Below are 18,079 nucleotides of genomic sequence, written 5' to 3' on the forward strand. Positions count from 1 at the left end.
ATCTGACAGAGGGGAAAGAAATAAACCGAGATCAGCGTAGATGAGTGGCACTTCTATAGAAGCTTTGCCCATTATTTCTGGAGCAGAACTAAGTTGGTACGGAGTCGCATAATGGCACTGATCGACATGCAGGAGTACAGCTTTGTAGTTTTAAATCCTGTCTGAAGCCTGGGGAATATTCAAAAGATGAGGAATCTGAAGTTAGAAGTATCCATCAAAAAGTTGTTTTTAGTGGTTTAACCAACTTAGAAAGTTGTATCGCTGAAGGCAAGCGATAAATGCCCTACTACCAATTGTCCAGAGTAGGATCAGTAAAAGGATGGAACCTCTTGCCTTGATTTTGTTCCAGATGTTTCTTCAGTATGGGTTGGGCAACCAGCATTTTAGACTTCTATGAAGAGCGTATTGGCTAAGGTGTCCCATAGCTAACATTTTCTAGTTTACTTTTCTAATTGGGACAGAGAACATTATTGATTGCCTTGGTTTTTAGAAACAGCTTCATTAACGTCTACCAAGAGGTCTAATTGAATGACCGCGTACCTATTAGATTTGGTTCTGCTCCAACTGCTTTGGTCAACAGGAGTGCTTGGAAAACTAAAATATTCACACTTTACAAGCACTTTTGTTCGTTTAACGTTCTTTTGGGAAGGGACAATGGAGATTAGAAAATCAAACCGCCCAAGGATAATCTTGGTTGAATAACACTGCCTTATAAAAGGCACGGACACGGTAAAAGTGCTAATCAGCAAGAAAACAAATTCCCCAGTAACCAAAAGAGACCATATATTTTATTAATTTTAATACATAAACCAAAAAGTATCAAATATATTATCTATACAATTTTACAAACTTTACATTTTAAGTTCAGCATTTCACTCAAGTGTAAACACTAGTTGCCTTGTCACCAAAATACTGAATGTATATATCTGGGTGACTCTTATAAAACTGTCCCAGTAACCGCCTTTTTTCTTTTGAGGAAAGTCTCGTGTTTTCATAAATAGTTTTCAGCAACGTCCAAAGCTCCATTTTTGTGGCAATCTCTGCAGTGTTGTCATACTCTCGGCTATCCATCCTTTGGCAGAAGGTGTAACCTTGGGAAAGAAAATGTTTGAAAAACATTATTGCTGTAATGTTGGTGCCAACACTAGGTAAATTAATGTGGTCCGGCACTACACTAAATATTCAACTACAGAAGAAAGACCCAGGAAACAAAAACCGAAGGCAGCACAAAGAATGCAAACAAATATTGTAAAACGTACTGATGTAGTTTAAAAAAAGGAATTCAAGTTACAAGTCCACTAACTACCCCAGCAACCCATATTTTACAGCATGCAGCGTTAGCGATTTTGAGGCCCCCCGAGCAAGACATTTTGGGGGCCCCTGTACAGAACAAATTTGAATTTTCTTACCCATTTCCTGCAAATTCAAGCTGGCATTTATACTAAGCAATACTGAAACATATGGTAAAGTTTAACAGGGTCACAAAAAAACTGTTAAAATAAGTTTGGCCTGCGACCCGAAAAATGCTTAAGATGACACTTAAAAGAAAGAGGGAAGTCAGGGGTACATGGAGGCAGAGAGTGAGAGGGCTTTAGAGAAGCATAATAGACAGAAGTGTCATAACAAGGAAGCTCACTTTTCCGGGGTGGGGGGGCTTGGAAGGTGGGGGCCCTGGGCAATTGCGGACATTGTACGTGGACTAAACGGTCTCGGACAGCAGGTCTGCTACATTTTCACTACTCGTTCAGTTTCACTTACAAGTCCCCAAGCAGTTTGCTGCCTTTGGCAAAATCTCGCAATTAACTACGCACAAAAAATTAGAAAATGTAAAGCTGGGGGCCTGCGCGCGAAAAAGGAAACCAACTGTACGCAACGCAATGAAAACCTAGTAACCACATAGTTTAGAAGGCATCCTGCAGTGTTGTGGAAAACACGGAGGAATGCAAGGACAAGGTTCTAGACCGGCGAGTCACCCGGGGTGGATAAGTGGGTTAATGACTTATATAAGGCCACAAGCTTAGCATGGAGGCTGGATGTGTGTCTTAACTATTAAAGTGTTGCAGAGTTCACAGGACTCCATGGTGGGATGGTATGCATGTGCGTGGACAGGTGTTGCTTCCCTTGAGTATCACATTAATCCCTTGAGTAATCCGGCCGGCCGCCAGACTCCGTTTCTATACGTTTTCACAATAAAAAGTGTATTGTACAATACAATAAAAAGGTGTACACCTTTTTATTTAGGCTCCCAACCTTTCATGCAAAGTACCCCTTCTCCCCACCTGGGTACGGTATGCCGTCCCGAATAGTTGGAATGCTCATGAACACTGCTCATAACTGGTTCTGAACTTGTTTTGTGCCCCGTGTCTAGCTGTTCACACCTTGTTCTGTTCAAATACTTGTTTTTTAGGTCGAGCCTGCATGAACGTGCGCTAGTGCAGGCTCTTTCGCTTGCAAGACTTATTGTTTACAATAAGGGGCTCCGAGTCCACTTATTACTTACCATTAGTTGGTTTCAGTGACTGTCTTCATTGGTGCCTCCTTATTGGCCAATGCAGGCTTGGAGTCACTTTGTTTCTTCTCTGTCGCACGAGTCAAGCAGATTGATTCTCTAAGTTCATTTTAGTCTGCTGGTGGTGTTGGGATTGAGATACTTTTTTTTTGTTTTTACTTTCGTCTGTTGCTTTTTTTCCCCATACCACCCACCTCTGTGTTTCTGCTTTCCCCCCTAACCCACCACTTCTATATTGCTGCCCCCGTGCCCCAAACCTCTCCCCGCCAACCTTGCTCGGCCATACCCCCATCCTCTGCCCCCGTCCTTGCTTTTTAGGGTCTGGCTTTGACAGTGCAGCTACTACCAGAAAATTATGTGAGCATCACAAAAGGTGCTTTGGTTCTGCCCACATGGTGGGAACCAGGAGTATGCTTTGTTTTGGCAGAAGATGTGTGCTTCCACAAAAAAGTGCTTGCCCTCCCACAGCTGGACTCATTTTACTTATCCAGCTGCCTGAGGTTGAACTTTCAGGGGCACAGACATGACATTGCAATGCTATTAAAGTCTCTTGGATAACTGGATAATGTACGGTGTTTCTCTGGCAGGAGGACAGTCAACCTACATGGATTTTTTAGGTCTGGTTTGACAGTTCATTCATAAGCCAGACCGAATGGCATTGCTAATGCTAGTCTTGGAACAGAATATGCGACGCAGTGCGGAGGGCAGGTGTTGAGATGTTGCCATAAGGCCATCTCTGCTGGAGCATCAGAGAGAGGCAGGCTGTTTGCCCACAAACAACTCTGCAGAACTGAGGCCATGGTGTATAATGCTGTGCGGATTTATGAACCAGGAGGAATAGAGCGGAGCTGTGGGATTGGATCCATCGACCTCCAGCCTGTTAAGTGTCTCTGATCTCATGAAGAGATTATCCTGAGCCATACTTGCTGCCTTGAGTGAGATGGTCGCTGAAACGATCTAATTTACATCCCAATTACTGCAAACTGATCCCTTTAAAATCAACTTCCTTAACCGTTCTGTCAGTGCTGCGTGTTGAATACCGCTATCTCAGTGTGAGAGAAACAAGCTAACCTCCGCTTTAACAATGAGCCATCTCACAGCCCAACAAACTCACATGTTCATTTGTACAGCATTTCTACGTCTACCAAGAATACCTTCTCCCATGTGCACGCTTTGTATCCAAATGTCTGTTACTCAAGTACTTTACATTGCTCTGCAATTCAGTTGTGTACAGGGTTAAAAGTGCTTCGAAGCGTGTGCGCTTTGGGAGTGGAGCTTATACTTGGGCCTGTTGAGAAGCGTGTGCTTTATTAAACAGGAAATTGGGCGCAGAGGTACAAGGGGACAGTATGCACTGTACACATCATGTATAAAGACTTAACTGCTTCAGTTGCAGCATCATCTACCGGTCTGTATCAATTTTTCTGACACTTTTGGTCTGCCTTTTGGCGTAGTATCTCTTTCCAGCCTACAGATTGAAGAGCAGCTATTCCAGTGAGTGTTGTATTTCCCTCAGAATCACTATATTTGTCAAACTCACTTTAAAAGAGCAGAACCAACCCCAGTTTCCTCCTCCATTTTCACTGTGTTGCTGCTGCTTCTTTCTCCTTTTCTTCATGCCTGTGTTGCTTCTTCCATTTCTCCTTACTTAGTCCGGTTGTCTTTGTTGTGCGCCCCCCCCTTCACCATGGGAGGGGTGGGGGGGTACTATTACACGGCCAGTCCTGTCCCCATCACAGCATTTTTACTAACTTTTAGCCATGCTTCCCAGCAGCCACCGCTGATCTGGAGCATGGCTAAAATAAACAATCATTAAAAATGCAGCAGATCTCGCCTTTCATTAAATTAAAGCCATTTGCTTGGCTATACAATACCATTACCAAAGCAAATGGCTTTAACTTAATCAAAGGCGAGACCTATTGCATTTTCAATGCTTGTTCTATTCGTGTAACTCTCCCATGTCTTCTCCCCCTACAATCCTTGCCAAACAACCCTTCTACCTGCACCTGCGACTATCCTTAGTGAGGGCCGAGCAGCCTTAATCTGCTCTGTAAAGCCTCGTCCACCCGGTAGCACCCCTGGTCGTCCATCTGCTCTACGGAGCTAGTTGTTTTACATCAGAGCTCTTGCCTCCTCCTACTCCACTTCTTTTAGTTGCACCCACCTTATCCCCCCCCACCCACGTGACTCCGCTTTGGGATCAAATGGATTTCGTCCTTGTCTTAGTGGTGTGTCAGCAAGCAGGGTAGCGGCAAGCAGCTTAGCAGCAGCAGTACTCGGTGCAGGACTGACGTGCCTGCCTAACATGCAGGAGGCGGCAACTTTCTCCATAAAGCATAAAGTTATAATCTTGTTATTGTCGTTCATTGTTTGTAAAGCGCACATATGCCCAAGCTTCGCAGCGGTAAGAGAAACAAAATACTGTAGCAGGTGGAAGGAAGGTGCCCATCTCTACTGGGTATGAGGAAGCCCACGCCATGCACGGCTCCACTCTTACATGTCCGTGCTGAGCACTGAGTGGCATTTTTACTTCAGCAGCAAAAAGCACAAACTGAATCGCGTCATGGTGCTGATTGAATTACACGTGTCAACACCCAGAGTAGAGGCATCCGTTGTACCGATGTATAAAGATGGATGGTAGACAGGGTCACAAAGAGATGTAATCCAGTTACATGCACATATCCGCAAGTAGCGCTCAACTCAATGCGCTATGTCACGATGCTTTGGCAGGGCGTCGTCTTGTTTAACAAATGTGCCGATGTCAGCAGTGCGGTTTTGGAAGAACAGTATTTCCTGATTATGTCCCATTCCATAAACGCCGGGGAGGACTGGAACAGTAGCCTAACATACAATTATGGAAGCCCCTTGCAACAGTGGGGAGAGGACCCTGAAGCGCCGATATCTCAGACTCCCTGAAGGGTGGTGCCCCCACCTCCCCCTGCGCTGCAGGGGAAAATTAGTAGTTAATAAAATTAAAGGCAAAGATGTGGTCCAAAGTCAAAACATATGGTAATAGCATGCAAGATAGTTTAGTTGGCTAAACGCGCTCTCCAAATATTTGTAGGTGAAAGGCTACTATTACAGCTGTCCAAGCGTCGTCCGGCCGCAAAAGTCAAAACGGCCCAACTGGCAAATTAATTTAATAATCAAGCGCGGTCCCAAAAGTGAAAGAGGACCACGCTGCAGTCGGAGCATGAATGGAACAAGCATAGATTTCTTGTCTTAATGGGGCCATGTGTTCCTAATTAGAAACACATGGCACCATAAAGAGAAGTGCTTTGCGACAGCAGTAAAAGCAGGTGACCCAGTCCAATCGGAGGCGAAAGGGTGTCACCCAAAAACCCTAATTTCCAATGGCAGGCCACCGTTTAGCATAAATGGTAACGCCAGCCAATGGAAATGAGGGGCGGGGCTTAAAGACCTTTTCTGCAAATCCTCATTCAAAATAAATTTCGCTGAGGCGGCAGCGCTGCGCGCTGCAACACCACGCGAGACCTAAAAACAAGCATGGCAAATTAATCGTCCGGGAACCTTTCAGCCTGCAGTAATTAAACAAAATACGCACAAGCAGAGGCAGGCCAAAAAGAAAAAAAACAGATTGCTCTCCAAGTATCGTAAATTAACAAAGAATTAGAGCAAATATAACAGGGGCAGTCCTCATGGGAGGTCACAAAAGTAATAAAGAAGGGACTATTGAGCATATTAATCGATAAAAAGCATCTATTTAGAACGGGCAGTAAAAGGAACCAATCAGAAAGATGGGCTGTGCTTTAAGCTCATAGTCTAGATACAGCATGTCTCAAAGAGACAGATCATGCCCTGCCTGGGCAAGACCTAAAAAAAAAAGCACTATAATGTGGCCAGCACTGCCTGCATCACAGCGTTTCTTATTTTTTTTTGTACTAACTTTAAGCCATGCCTACCAGCAGCCGGCGCCGCTCTGAAACATGGCTAAAAAACGTTGGCAAAGTCAGTACCTCTGGCAGAGCCAAGAAATATTGACTTTGCCAATATTCTTCTTTAATGTATGTGCCACAGTTTAACTGGTAAAATGTGATGAGAAGCAGTGTACTAGAGAACTGCATTCACTTGTAAGCGCGGAGACCTAGGTCCGATGGGCACATGGCCATCCTCCCACAGCATGCTGTCAACATACAATGCACTGAGCATGTGAGGCTGAAGCACTACTCCAGTCCCCACATCTCTCCCCTTTTTCTTCTCACTGAAGGTGGAAAGTTGACCACTCTTCCTTTTCTAAGACTGCTGCAGATCAATGGGTTTGGATGCGGGGCAGTCGCGCTGGCGGGATCTGTGTGGTTGCATGTACAGCCTTTCCTAGATCCTTTCACTTTTAGCAACCCCCTAATCTCATCTGTTTATGGCATAACTCCGTTGTGTGGTGGTTGGGAAGAAGAAAAGCTTTCCTTTTCAACATTTTGTAACTAGCCCATATGATCTACATGTGCTTTGTGCGAGTTACAGCTAAAAGGCATGTTTCCACTTACCTTCCCTGAGAGACGGGGAAGGTGAGGGGCGCTTTCCATAGCCTTATAACACTAAAAGCAACATAATTTGTCATGAAAAGCGGATTTTAGTACAAATCAGGAAGGGTAGTGGTATTTTGATTAGATGGCCACATAGCAATGCATTTAGAGGACAAAATATAGTTGAGAAGAAAATAATTTGAGAAGTGGCATACGAAGGTTTACATTTAAAAAATAGCATTTGTAACAAAACAAAAAAATCTCATTCCCTACAGCATTTATGACAATTGTTCTGGTTTTATTTTGCCCGCCTAGAAGAAACAATTTGGACATCTATCCTACAGTGTAGAAAGCCTGGCACCTTGCACTTCAAATGAACGCTTTGCATACAGTCCTCTATTTTCTCGGAAAGTGCTTAGTTAACTCACTGGCCCACATACCAGATCTTGGTCTCGTCAGCGCTGGTGCACACATTACTACTTGTGTAACGATATATCTGTAAGAGACATTAGTTAGTGATCGATTCCTTACCTTAGAATATCCCCAGGCGTCAGACTGGATCCGAAAAGTTTTGATAGCAGTACCACTGCGCGTCAGTAGGTGGCGTCACGCGGCTCAGCATCGGTCGCTGGTGTCGTAAGCACAGAGATGACTTCACGGAGACGATTTAGGTGCCACCCATGCGTGCTGACGTCAGTTCTGTACACGACTTTGTGCCAGGAACGCAGAGCCATGCAAGAAACTGACCACTGGTGCCAAGAAACTAGGGCCCTGAAAGGTATGACATTAACCCTAGAAATCAGTTCGCAGAACGGGGAGGATGGGTGGGGCGGGAAGGAATCTATCACTAACTAATGTCTCTTACAGATATATCGTTACACAAGTAGTAACTTGTGCATCTGAAAAGAGACACATTGGTGATAGATTCCTTACCTTAGAATAGATACTCCAGCAATACCACCCATGGTGGAGGGTCTGCAAAAAGATTACACCAGAAAGTCACGGAGAACAGAACAGCCAAAGAAGCCGTCTCTCCAGACCGGACTGTCAAGGCAGTAATGCTTGGTAAACGTGTGCAGTGAAGCCCACGTAGCTGCCTGACAAATGTCCTGCAAGGGGACGCCGCGTCCCAAGGCAGTAGGGACTGCCGTCGCCCTGGTAGAATGGACACGCAGCCCCACAGGAGGCTCCTCCTTAGCCAATATGTAACAGGGCTTGATGCAGAGAACAACCCACCGAGACATGGTCCGCTTGTGCACAGCCTGACCTCTTTTGGCGCCCACATAGCCAACAAAGAGCTTGTCATCCACCCGGAACGGTCGTGTGCGCTGCAGGTAGAACGAGAGCGCACATTTTGGGTCCAGACAGTGGAGCCTCTCTTCCTCTTTCGAAGGATGCGGAGGCGGAAACAAGGTGGGCAAAGTGATGGTCTGCCCGATGTGGAAGGGCGCGACAGCCTTCGGCAAAAAAGAAGGACGGGTCCTTAAAATCACCTTGTCCGGATGAACAGAAAGGAAAGGTTTGGAAGAAAGATTGGCGCTCACTCACTCTTCTGGCAGAGGCGATAGCTACCAGGAAAGCCGTCTTGAGAGTGAAAAGACGCAAAGGACAGGTATGAAGGGGCTCGAAGGGAGCACACATCAGATATGTCAAGACAAGGTTTACGTCCCATTGTGGCATTATGAATGGCACGGGAGGAAACGTGTGCATAATGCCTTTTAGGAAACGGTTAACAACCGGGGACTTAAAAAGAGAAGGCTGATCTGGAAGCCGTAAAAAGGCAGAGAAGGCCGAAAGATAACCTTTGATAGTGCCCAGAGCAGAGCCCTGCTGGGCCAAAGAAAGAAGGAACAGAAGGACTTCGGAAAGAGGGGCAGAAAGGGGATCCACAGCCTTAGCTGTGCACCATGCAACAAACTTGATCCACCTGCAGGCGTATACCGTTTTAGTGGAGGGACTCCTGACTGCCAGAATGACATCACAAACTTCGGGAGGAAGATCAAAAGCTGTCAACTGTCGCCACTCAATCTCCATGCATGGAGGTGGAGGCTGGACAGGTTCGGGTGGAGGACCGTCCCCTGCTGCTGCAACAGAAGATCCTCCCGAAGAGGCAGGTGTATCGATCACCATGCTGAGTAGCTCGGGATACCAGTATCTCCATGCCCAATCCGGAGCCACAAGGATGACTTGGGCCCGGTCGTGCAGAATCTTCTTCAGCAGTCTGGGCAGAAGTGGTATAGGCGGAAAGGCATACAATAGACCGCAACTCCACTCGCGCCGAAAAGCGTCGCCTAGCGAGTGCCGCCTTGGAAATTCCAACGCGCAGAACTGATGACACTGCGCGTTCTCTTCGGTGGCAAATAGATCTAACCAAGGCTCTCCCCACTGCTGAAAGAGACCTTGCACCACGTCAGAGTTCAGACGCCATTCGTGATCCATCAAGCACCAGCAGCAGAGTTCGTCCGCCCTGGCGTTCAGAGAACCTGCCAGGTATTGAACCACCAAAGTGATCCCTTGATGTTCCAGCCATGTCCAGAGGCGTAGAGCCTCCTGACATAGGGTCCAGGACCCCACCTGCCCAGTTTGTTGCAATACCACATGGCGGTGGTGTTGTCCGTGAACACCTGCACCACACTTCCCCGGACAGAGGGAAGGAATACCTTCAGTGCAAGATGGATCGCCCGAAGCTCCAAAAGGTTGATATGGAGTCGGGATTCCGCCGGAGACTAGAGGACTCTGATCTCCGCCTCTCCCATGTGGCCACCCCATCCCAGGAGGGATGCATCCGTCACCACTGAGTGCTTCGGTTGGGGAAGGGAGAGGGATCTGCCACTGACCCAATTGCGATTTGTGAGCCACCACTGCAATTGTCACGCATGCCCTCCGAGATCTGGACATGATCAGACAGGTTGCCCTGATGCTGCGCCCACTGGAACTTCAGGTACCACTGCAGAGCCCGCATATGCCATCTGGCATGTGGCACCAGCAGGATGCAGGAGGCCATCAGGGCCAGGAGCCGGCGGGTCATCATGACAAACCCGGGATAGAGACTGAAAGATCGGAATCATAGCCTGAATATCCCGGAATCGCTGCTCGGGAGGATAAACTCGAAACCGCGTCGAATCCAGAACCGCTCCGATGAAGGGGAGTTTCTGAGAGGGACTCTGGTGCGACTTCGGTACGTTGGAGAACCCCAGCAAATGCAGGTCGGCCGCAGTCTGAAGGTGGTTAACAACTGCCTGGGGCGAGCCTGCCTTCAGTAACCAGTCGTCGAGGTAAGGGAAGACTGACACCCCTGACCTGCGCAGGTGAGCTGCGACCACCGCCATCACCTTCGTGAACATCCGAGGGGCGCTGGTAAGGCCGAAGGGGAGCACGGCAAACTGAAAATGCTCCTGGCTTACCGTGAACCACAGGTAACACAGGTGGGCTGACAGGACTGGGGATGTGAAAATATGCGTCCTGCAAGTCCAACACTACCATCCAGTCTCCAGGGTTGAGGGCAGCCAAGACCTGAGCTAGAGTCAGCATTTTGAACTTCTCCTTCCGGAGGAAGCGGTTGACGTTCCGGAGATCCAAGATGGGACGCAGAATCCCCTTGTCCTTCTTGGGGACCAGAAAGTAGTGGGAACAACAATCACTCCGTACTTCCGGCCCCGGAACGCACTCGATGGCGCCCTTAGCCAAGAGGGCCGTAACTTCTTGCTGGAGAGTTTCCAAGTAGTCCCCTGACATGCGGTGGAACGGAGGTGGCATAGCTGGAGGGGTGGATTGAAAGGGAAGGGAGTAACACTTGCGGATGATCTGCAACACCCTCTTGTCCAAAGTGATAGCATGCCAGTGGGGGAGGTGATGGCGGATCCTGCCACCCACTGTCGTGGGGTGCTCCACAAAGCTCAGATTAGGAAGGTTTGGAGGTAGAAGCAGCGGGGGCGGAGGTGGATTGACCCCCACGCCGATTCCCAGACCCGCCCCTGCAGAAGCCGCGTACGCGTTGAGGCTGGTTCTGCACAGGCTTGCTGAAGGAACGTACCTGGGCGCCTCCGCTGTGGCCACGAAAGGAACGAAAACCAGGAGTGGCTGGGCTTTTTGTGGAAAGACCTAAGGACTTGGCCGTGGCCCGTGAGTCCTTAAAACACTCCAGTGCACTGTCGGCCTTATCCCCAAACAGGCGAAGGGCATGTCCATGAGTAAGCTTTAGACATCTGGTGAGAACCGGGTAGATCTCAACGAGGCGTGGCGATGAAGCGCCACAGTCGTAGAAATCGCTCTACCCAGTGAGTCCGCAGTGTCCAAACCACACCAAATGGCGAACCTAGCTGCAGCCTTACCCTCGGCAACAGCTTGGGACAGCACAGCTTGGGTCTCTTCAGGACACTGAGGCAACGCCTGTGCAACTGTATCCCACACCACGTGGGAATAGCGGACCAACAGGCTTGCGGTGTTCACCGACCGCAGCCCCAAGCTAGCCGAAGAGAACAGCCGCTTACCGAACTGCTCCAGCTTCTTAGTCATTATCCGGCGGAGCTGTGGGAAAGGCACTCTGACGTAGAGGCTTGGATGACCAGGCTCTCGGGCGTAGGATGACTGGTCAGAAATGCGCGGGCGCCGGGCGGTGACGCCTGGCGACATTCTTATCCACAGGGGCCCCTGTGGCTGGCCGCGACCAAGTGCCCAACAAGAAGTGAGTGAGGGCGTCCTTAAATGGTAGCAGGGGCTCCGACGAAGTGGACGCCGTCTGGAGCACTTTAGTGAGGACATTAGTTTTGAGGGCCACTGTAGGGAGATCAAGGTTGAGGACCTCAGCTGCCCGACGGAGCACCATCGTGTAGGAGGCGCCCTCCTCCATGGTAGGTGGGGGAGAGGTAAACCCTGGGTCAGAGGAGATGTTGAGATCACCGCCTTCCTCCAAGTCGTCCGCCCAGTCCTGCTCGGAGTCACACTGATGGGCAAGAGGGTCCTCGGACCCCTCCGTCGTCCTCCACCTCCGCCGCATGGGGAACAAACCGCGGCCAGGAAAGGTGCAGAGAACGGCGCCGGGACCGGTGCCAAAAACTGCGCCGGTGCCAAAAACTGCGCCGGTGCCAAAAACTGCGCTGGTGCCAAAAACTGCGCCGGTGCCAAAAACTGCGCTGGATGGGGCCGAGCTGGCGCAGTGTCCCAATGCGGATCCCAGGTAGGAACAAAATGGTCCTGGAACCTGGGCAAAGGCAGGAAAAATTTCACCCACTGCGGCGCCGGAGCAGAGGGTGGCGCTAGGGCCGGAAGCGCTGGACCTGGTGGCGCCGTGGCCGGAGCCAACGGCGCAGGATTCTGTGGCGCCGAAGTCGGATCTACCTACAGTGCCAGCAGCCCAACCGGATCCGGACATGGGACCGCGGGGCCCGAAGGCACGCCGGCGGGAGCCAGAGGCCTAAAGAGGCAGTCCATGGTAGCAAGAAATTCTTGCACCTGTTCTGGAGACGCCAACGGACCCGGGTAAGGTGGGTAGGCCGCGGGACTCCCGGGCTCCGAAGGAGCCGCAGGGGTAGAACCCCTGTCCCCCTTGTCTGCATCCGGGGACCAACGGGGGGACGTCGGAGAGCGAACACGCTTCTTTGGCTTCTTTTGTGTGTCACGAATTCGAGGGTGAAGACTTGGAGCCCGAGGAGCGACGACTGCAGCCCCGTGAGCGGTCCCTGGAACAGCCCCTGGACCTGGAACAGCGCTGGGACGAGTGCCGGACATCCAGCAGCTTCCGGTGCTACTCCCTCAAGGCCTTCGGAGCCATGGCCCGACATTCCCGGGAGTCATGGTCGGTCTCCAGGCAGTACGAGGCAGACATCGTGGAGGTCCACCACCGACATATTGCAACGGCAGGCCCCACAAGACTTAAATCCAGGCATCTCTACGTGCACCAAGGAAACCAAAATTGTACAGGAGACAAAAGTCTCAAAAAGGGTTGTCAAAAAGTGACTACGGTGTGCTCTAACCGGATCTGCACTTTCTGGCGCGGAAAAAAAAGAACTAACGTCAGCGTGTATGGGTGGCGCCTAAGTAGTCTGTGACGTCATCTCGGCGCTTACGACACCAGCGACGGACGAGGAGCCGCACAACGCCACCTACTGACGCGCAGGGGTGCTGCTAGCAAAACTTTCCGGATCCAGTCTGACGCCTGGGGATATTCTAATGTAAGGAATCTATCACGAACGTGTCTCTTTCAGATGGATATTTTATCAGTGAATCAGCTGTTTTTCACAGTGACCAGGGAAAAGTGGGTCATCGTTGGGAGATCGCTTAGGATGCTTTGAAATGCGAGACCTGCTAAAAAAGGTCTACCATCCAGTGACTGGTAAGAGATGGAAAGAGATGCACCATAAGGTACACTATTGACAGGCCCTTGATTGATCCTGTAACTGTGGAGTGACTCCTCTTCGAGTGAGCCACCAGTCTCACTCTGACAAACCACACCATACCATACCATAGAATAACAGGCATACCATACCATTCCATCACAAACCACATCATACAAATCAGGCATACTATACCATACAGTGACGGTCTGTACCATACAGTGACAGGCATACCATACTATAAACTGACAGATCATACCATACAAAAGTTATCACACAATCATGCTATAATAAAATATATAATAATCTTTTGGACAAATATACATCACTGCTAAAACAAAAGCAAAGCCAACAGATTTCACAAAACCTATTGGCTGTGCAATGCTAGTTTTCACATGCAACGTGTGTAAGGAGACGAGGACACTACGGGACTGGAGAATGCAGGGCAGATCTGGCCCGGAATTTAAGAGGGTATGGGATATAAGGAAGTGAATAAATCAAATGAAAGCTACTGAACACGAGAGCTGTGGGAGTTGTGGGCTGTGGTCTGCTGCTTGTTATTCCGATCTGCCTCCCTGCTGCACAGAGGTGTCCGATGCAGATTATGAACGCAGATGAGTGCGCATTTTCTCAATAATTAAACCGGTCACCCTGATCCCTGCGTCTATTACGCATCCCATGGCTCATTATCAGCAGGGTCTTGTAGGCGTATAATGTTTGCACAGCCTTGTATCCTTAACAGTGCTTACTTTGTTTTAAAAAGTGCAAAGGCCCTTGTTAGGAGTCCACTGCAGCTTGCATCAGCCATTGCCCCTTTCAGGGCGGTCAATTACAGTATCAACACGACTACTAACAATCGCACACTAAGTCAGAGGCGCAATTAGACACGAACTTCGGGGGAGGGGAGCTAACACTTCCAGCCAGGGCTGGCCCGAGCACTGGTTGCACACGATGCAACAGTTTTTTGGCACCCCATCCCTCCAATTTCCTCCTTCTCCATGTATTCCCTCACTACCACTCACCAACAATGCACTGCATCGCTCTATAGCACCTTCCTGAAAAACATTTCTTTTTTTTTTATAGCGCTACTCATTGTTTACTCACACTCAGTTCTGTGATCTGCATGGTATACGTTCTTTATAGCAGGCACATTTACCCTCCGCGCTGTATGTGTGGCAGGCGTGCCCATGTGAGTGCACGGTGAGCAATGTGACTGTCAGAGGAGGGTAAGAGGAGTGACTGCAGGGGGGAGTGAAGTAACCATATGAATACGGGTGAGATTTAAGTGCAGAGTGGGACGAATGAATGCATGGTTTGTGATGGGCTTGTTTGAGTGAGGTTGCAGATTGAGCAGTGAGGGGCACAGGTGAGTGAAGTGTCACATGAGTGTAGGGTGACTAGTGTGCTCGTGTAACTGCAGGGTGAGCTACAGGGTGAACAGCACAAGTGCACTGTGAGTGCAGGGTGAGTGGATGGTGATCAATGTGAGTGCATTGTAATCACTGAGTGCAGGGTGAGCGTGAAAGTCAATGGCGAGAATGAGTTGTCTGAAAGCAGGGTGCATTCCCAGATACTTGAAGTAACTCAGCATGTTATTGATAGCGGTGTAGGGTTTCAGATACAAGTTAAACTATTGCTATGATGGCATTAATCAGGGATAGAGGGTGGAGGAAATAACGAATAGTTTCTTACCTGTCGGTGTAGTTTTGCAGCTTGAAGATCTTTCTAGATTCACTATGCTGTGCATTATTCCGCGATCTGGTGGTTGGGTCCGGATTCGTAGTCTCTTGTTTTTTTGTTTTATTTTTTTGTAGCCCAGGTGGGCGTCGACGTCCCACCATTTGGTGTACCTCTCGTGACGTCAGCGTGCTTCCTGCGGAAGTCCCACCTTTGGGGCGCCATCTTCAGGTTCTTTTTTCCTTTCCTCTTTTTTTTTTTAACCCTAGGCGTTAAGTAATTTCCTTATATATATCCTTTCAGTTTATCTTGTTATTTCAGTCTTTGTCCTTCCACCCTTTTTTCTCCTGCCTCATCTTCCTGGCAGAGGTGGGTGGGTTCGCTAGTGAATCCAGAAAGATCTTCAAGCTGCAAAACTACACAGACAGGTAAGAAACTATTCGTTTTGCAGCGTGAATCTTTCTGGATTCACTATGCTGTGCATAGATTTCGTAGCGGTTTGTTATCTCTGTGGCGGCTGGGTGGAAGATGAGCGTTGGTCGTTGAATATATGTTGAAGCACCTTCTGTCCTACTTGTGCTTCCTTGTTCATCTGTATATCCACGCAGTAGTGCTTGGTGAACATGTGCACCGAAGCCCATGTTGCCGCCAGGCATATGTCTTGAATGGGTGTATTTGCCAGAAAGGTAATTGTTGCTCCCTTCTTCCTTGTGGAGTGGGCCTGTGGCCCCTCAGATAGTTCTTGCCCCACCTGTTTGTGGCAGAATTGTATTGTTAGTGCAATCCATCGTGCAATGGTGCTTTTTGTCACTGATCTACCCAGGAAGCTCGTTGCGAAGGACACAAAAAACTGCTTTGTTTTCCTATGTTCTTTTGTCCTCTCGATGTAGTGCATCACCGCCCTTCTAGCGTCTAGAGTGTGCAGTGCCCTCTCTGCGCTTGTTGCTGGGTTCTGAAAGAAACTTGGTATTTGAATTGTTTGATTTATATGGAATGCTGACACCACCTTTGGCATGAAGTGTGGGTCCGTTCTCATTACGACTCTGTCCTTGTGTATCTGGATGTAGGGCTCTTGCAACATTAGCGCTTGCAGCTCGCTTACTCTGCGCAGTGAGGTTATTGCCACCAGAAAGGCTGTCTTCATTGTAAGCATTTGAAGGGAGGCCTTGTGAATGGGCTCAAAGGGCGCCTTCATAAGTTCCGTCAGGACTATGTTGAGGTTCCATGCCGGAGGCGGCATCCTCTTTGGTGGCGCTATTCTTTTTGCCCCTTCCAGGAATCTCTTTACTACCCGTGACGTAAAGAAGCTTCCTCCTGTCTCACCTCGCGTGTAAGCTACGATCGCCGCTAGGTGGAACCTCAGCGACGATGAGCATAGTTTCGCCTTTAGAAGGTGTGTGAGGTATCTAAGCACCGTTGATTCCTTTGTCAATTTATTTTGCAGTTTATTTTTGCTGCACCACATTGTGAATCTTTTCCACTTTTCCCCATAACATTTTCGTGTTGTTGGTCTCCTTGCCTCCCGCAGCACTCGCATAGTGCTTGGAGGTAGTTTAAGGTGTGCGAACTCTGTCTTCAGGAGCCAAGCTGCCAGTCCGAGGCTCTCTGGCTCTGGGTGTAGAACCTCTCCGTTCTGCATGGAGAGCAAGTCCTTTCTTTTTGCTAATTTGTGTGGAGGTCCCTGTGCCATCTCCACTATTTGTGAGTACCAGGTCTGTCTTGCCCACTGTGGTGCCACCAGGATCATTGTCATATTGCTGGTCTTGCACTTGTTGAGTACACTGTGCATCAGTGGTATTGGTGGAAAAGCGTATGCAAATGTCCTTGACCAACTTATCCATAGGGCATTCCCCTGGGATTGTTTTTCTGGTTGTCTGGATGCGAAGTTTCGGCATTTTGCATTCAGGTGTGTTGCAAACAGGTCTATTGTCGGTGTACCCCACCTTTTGAATAGCCTTTGCGTTTCCTGTCCATTGAGCTCCCACTCGTGGGATGCCGAGGTCTGCCTGCTGAGCCAATCGGCTTCCACGTTGTCCTTCCCTGGTAGCTGTATCGCCAGCAGGTCTATTTTGAGTGGGATGGCCCATCTCCAAATCTCTTGTGCCAGAGTTGAAAGGGGGAACGATTGTGTTCCTCCCTGCTTGTTGATGTAGAACATTGTGGTAGTATTGTCAGTCTGTATCAACACTTTTTGGTTGTATAGCTGCCTCTGGAAGGCCTTCAGGGCTAGCAGTATGGTCTTCAATTCCAGGTAGTTGATGTGTCTGACCGCATCTGCTGGAGTCCACAGACCCCTCACTCTGAGCTTGTTCATGTGCGCTCCCCATCCTATCTGGGATGTGTCTGTGGTAATGGTCACAGTTGGGCTTGGTGGTGTCAAGGGCTTTCCTATAGTTATGTACTCCCTGTTCCACCATGCTATCTCCTCTTGCACTGCGTGCGTAACAACCACTAGATCCTCCCAACTTCCGTTTACTTGTTGACCATTGTTGTTGCAGCCATTCCTGGAACGGTCTCATGTGAAGCCGTACATTGGGGACTAGGTGAATGCATGACGCCATCATGCCCATGATCTTGCTCGCTGTTCTCACCGTCAGAGCTCGCCCCTTCTGGTAGAGACGCGTCTCCTTCACCAGGGTTATTGTTCTCCTGTCGCTGGGCATGACCGTTTTGTCTAAGGTGTTGATCTGCGCTTCCAGGAAGATCTTCACCTGTTCTGGTTCCATTGAGGACTTCCCCCCCCCCCACCCCCCAGTGTATCGAGAACCCCAGGTTTGTTAGTGTTCTTGTCACCCGCTCTGCGTGCTCCTCGCACTTGTCGCGAGTACTTGCTTTGATTAGCCCGTCGTTTAGGTAAGGATACACATGAATCCCTTCCCTCAGTAGGTACGCTGCTACTGCTGCAAGGCATTTTGTGAAAACCCTTGGTGCGGACTTTAGACCGAATGCCAGGGTTGTGAATTGGTAATGATCCTGGTTGATGTTGAACCTTAACAGGTTTTTGTGGCGCCTGTTCATCGGGATGTGCAGGTAGGCATCTTTGAGATCCACGGTGGACATGAAGTCTCCGCCTCGTA

General features: G+C 49.1%; 1 protein-coding gene across 1 annotated transcript in view; it reads right to left on the minus strand.

Moving 5' to 3' along the window:
* Positions 1 to 766: 766 nt before the first annotated feature.
* DEPDC7 (DEP domain containing 7) overlaps positions 767 to 18,079 on the minus strand; it is a 272,921-nt gene continuing 255,608 nt past the window's right edge. Inside the window, exon 9 of the mRNA XM_085648246.1 lies at positions 767 to 1,091. Within this exon, the coding sequence (XP_085504372.1) occupies positions 877 to 1,091 (215 nt within the window). The 3' untranslated portion in view covers positions 767 to 876. The remainder of the gene's footprint in view (positions 1,092 to 18,079) is intronic.

Source organism: Triturus cristatus, chromosome 3_2 (genome assembly GCF_964204655.1).
Source record: "Triturus cristatus chromosome 3_2, aTriCri1.1, whole genome shotgun sequence".
Taxonomy (NCBI): domain Eukaryota; kingdom Metazoa; phylum Chordata; class Amphibia; order Caudata; family Salamandridae; genus Triturus; species Triturus cristatus.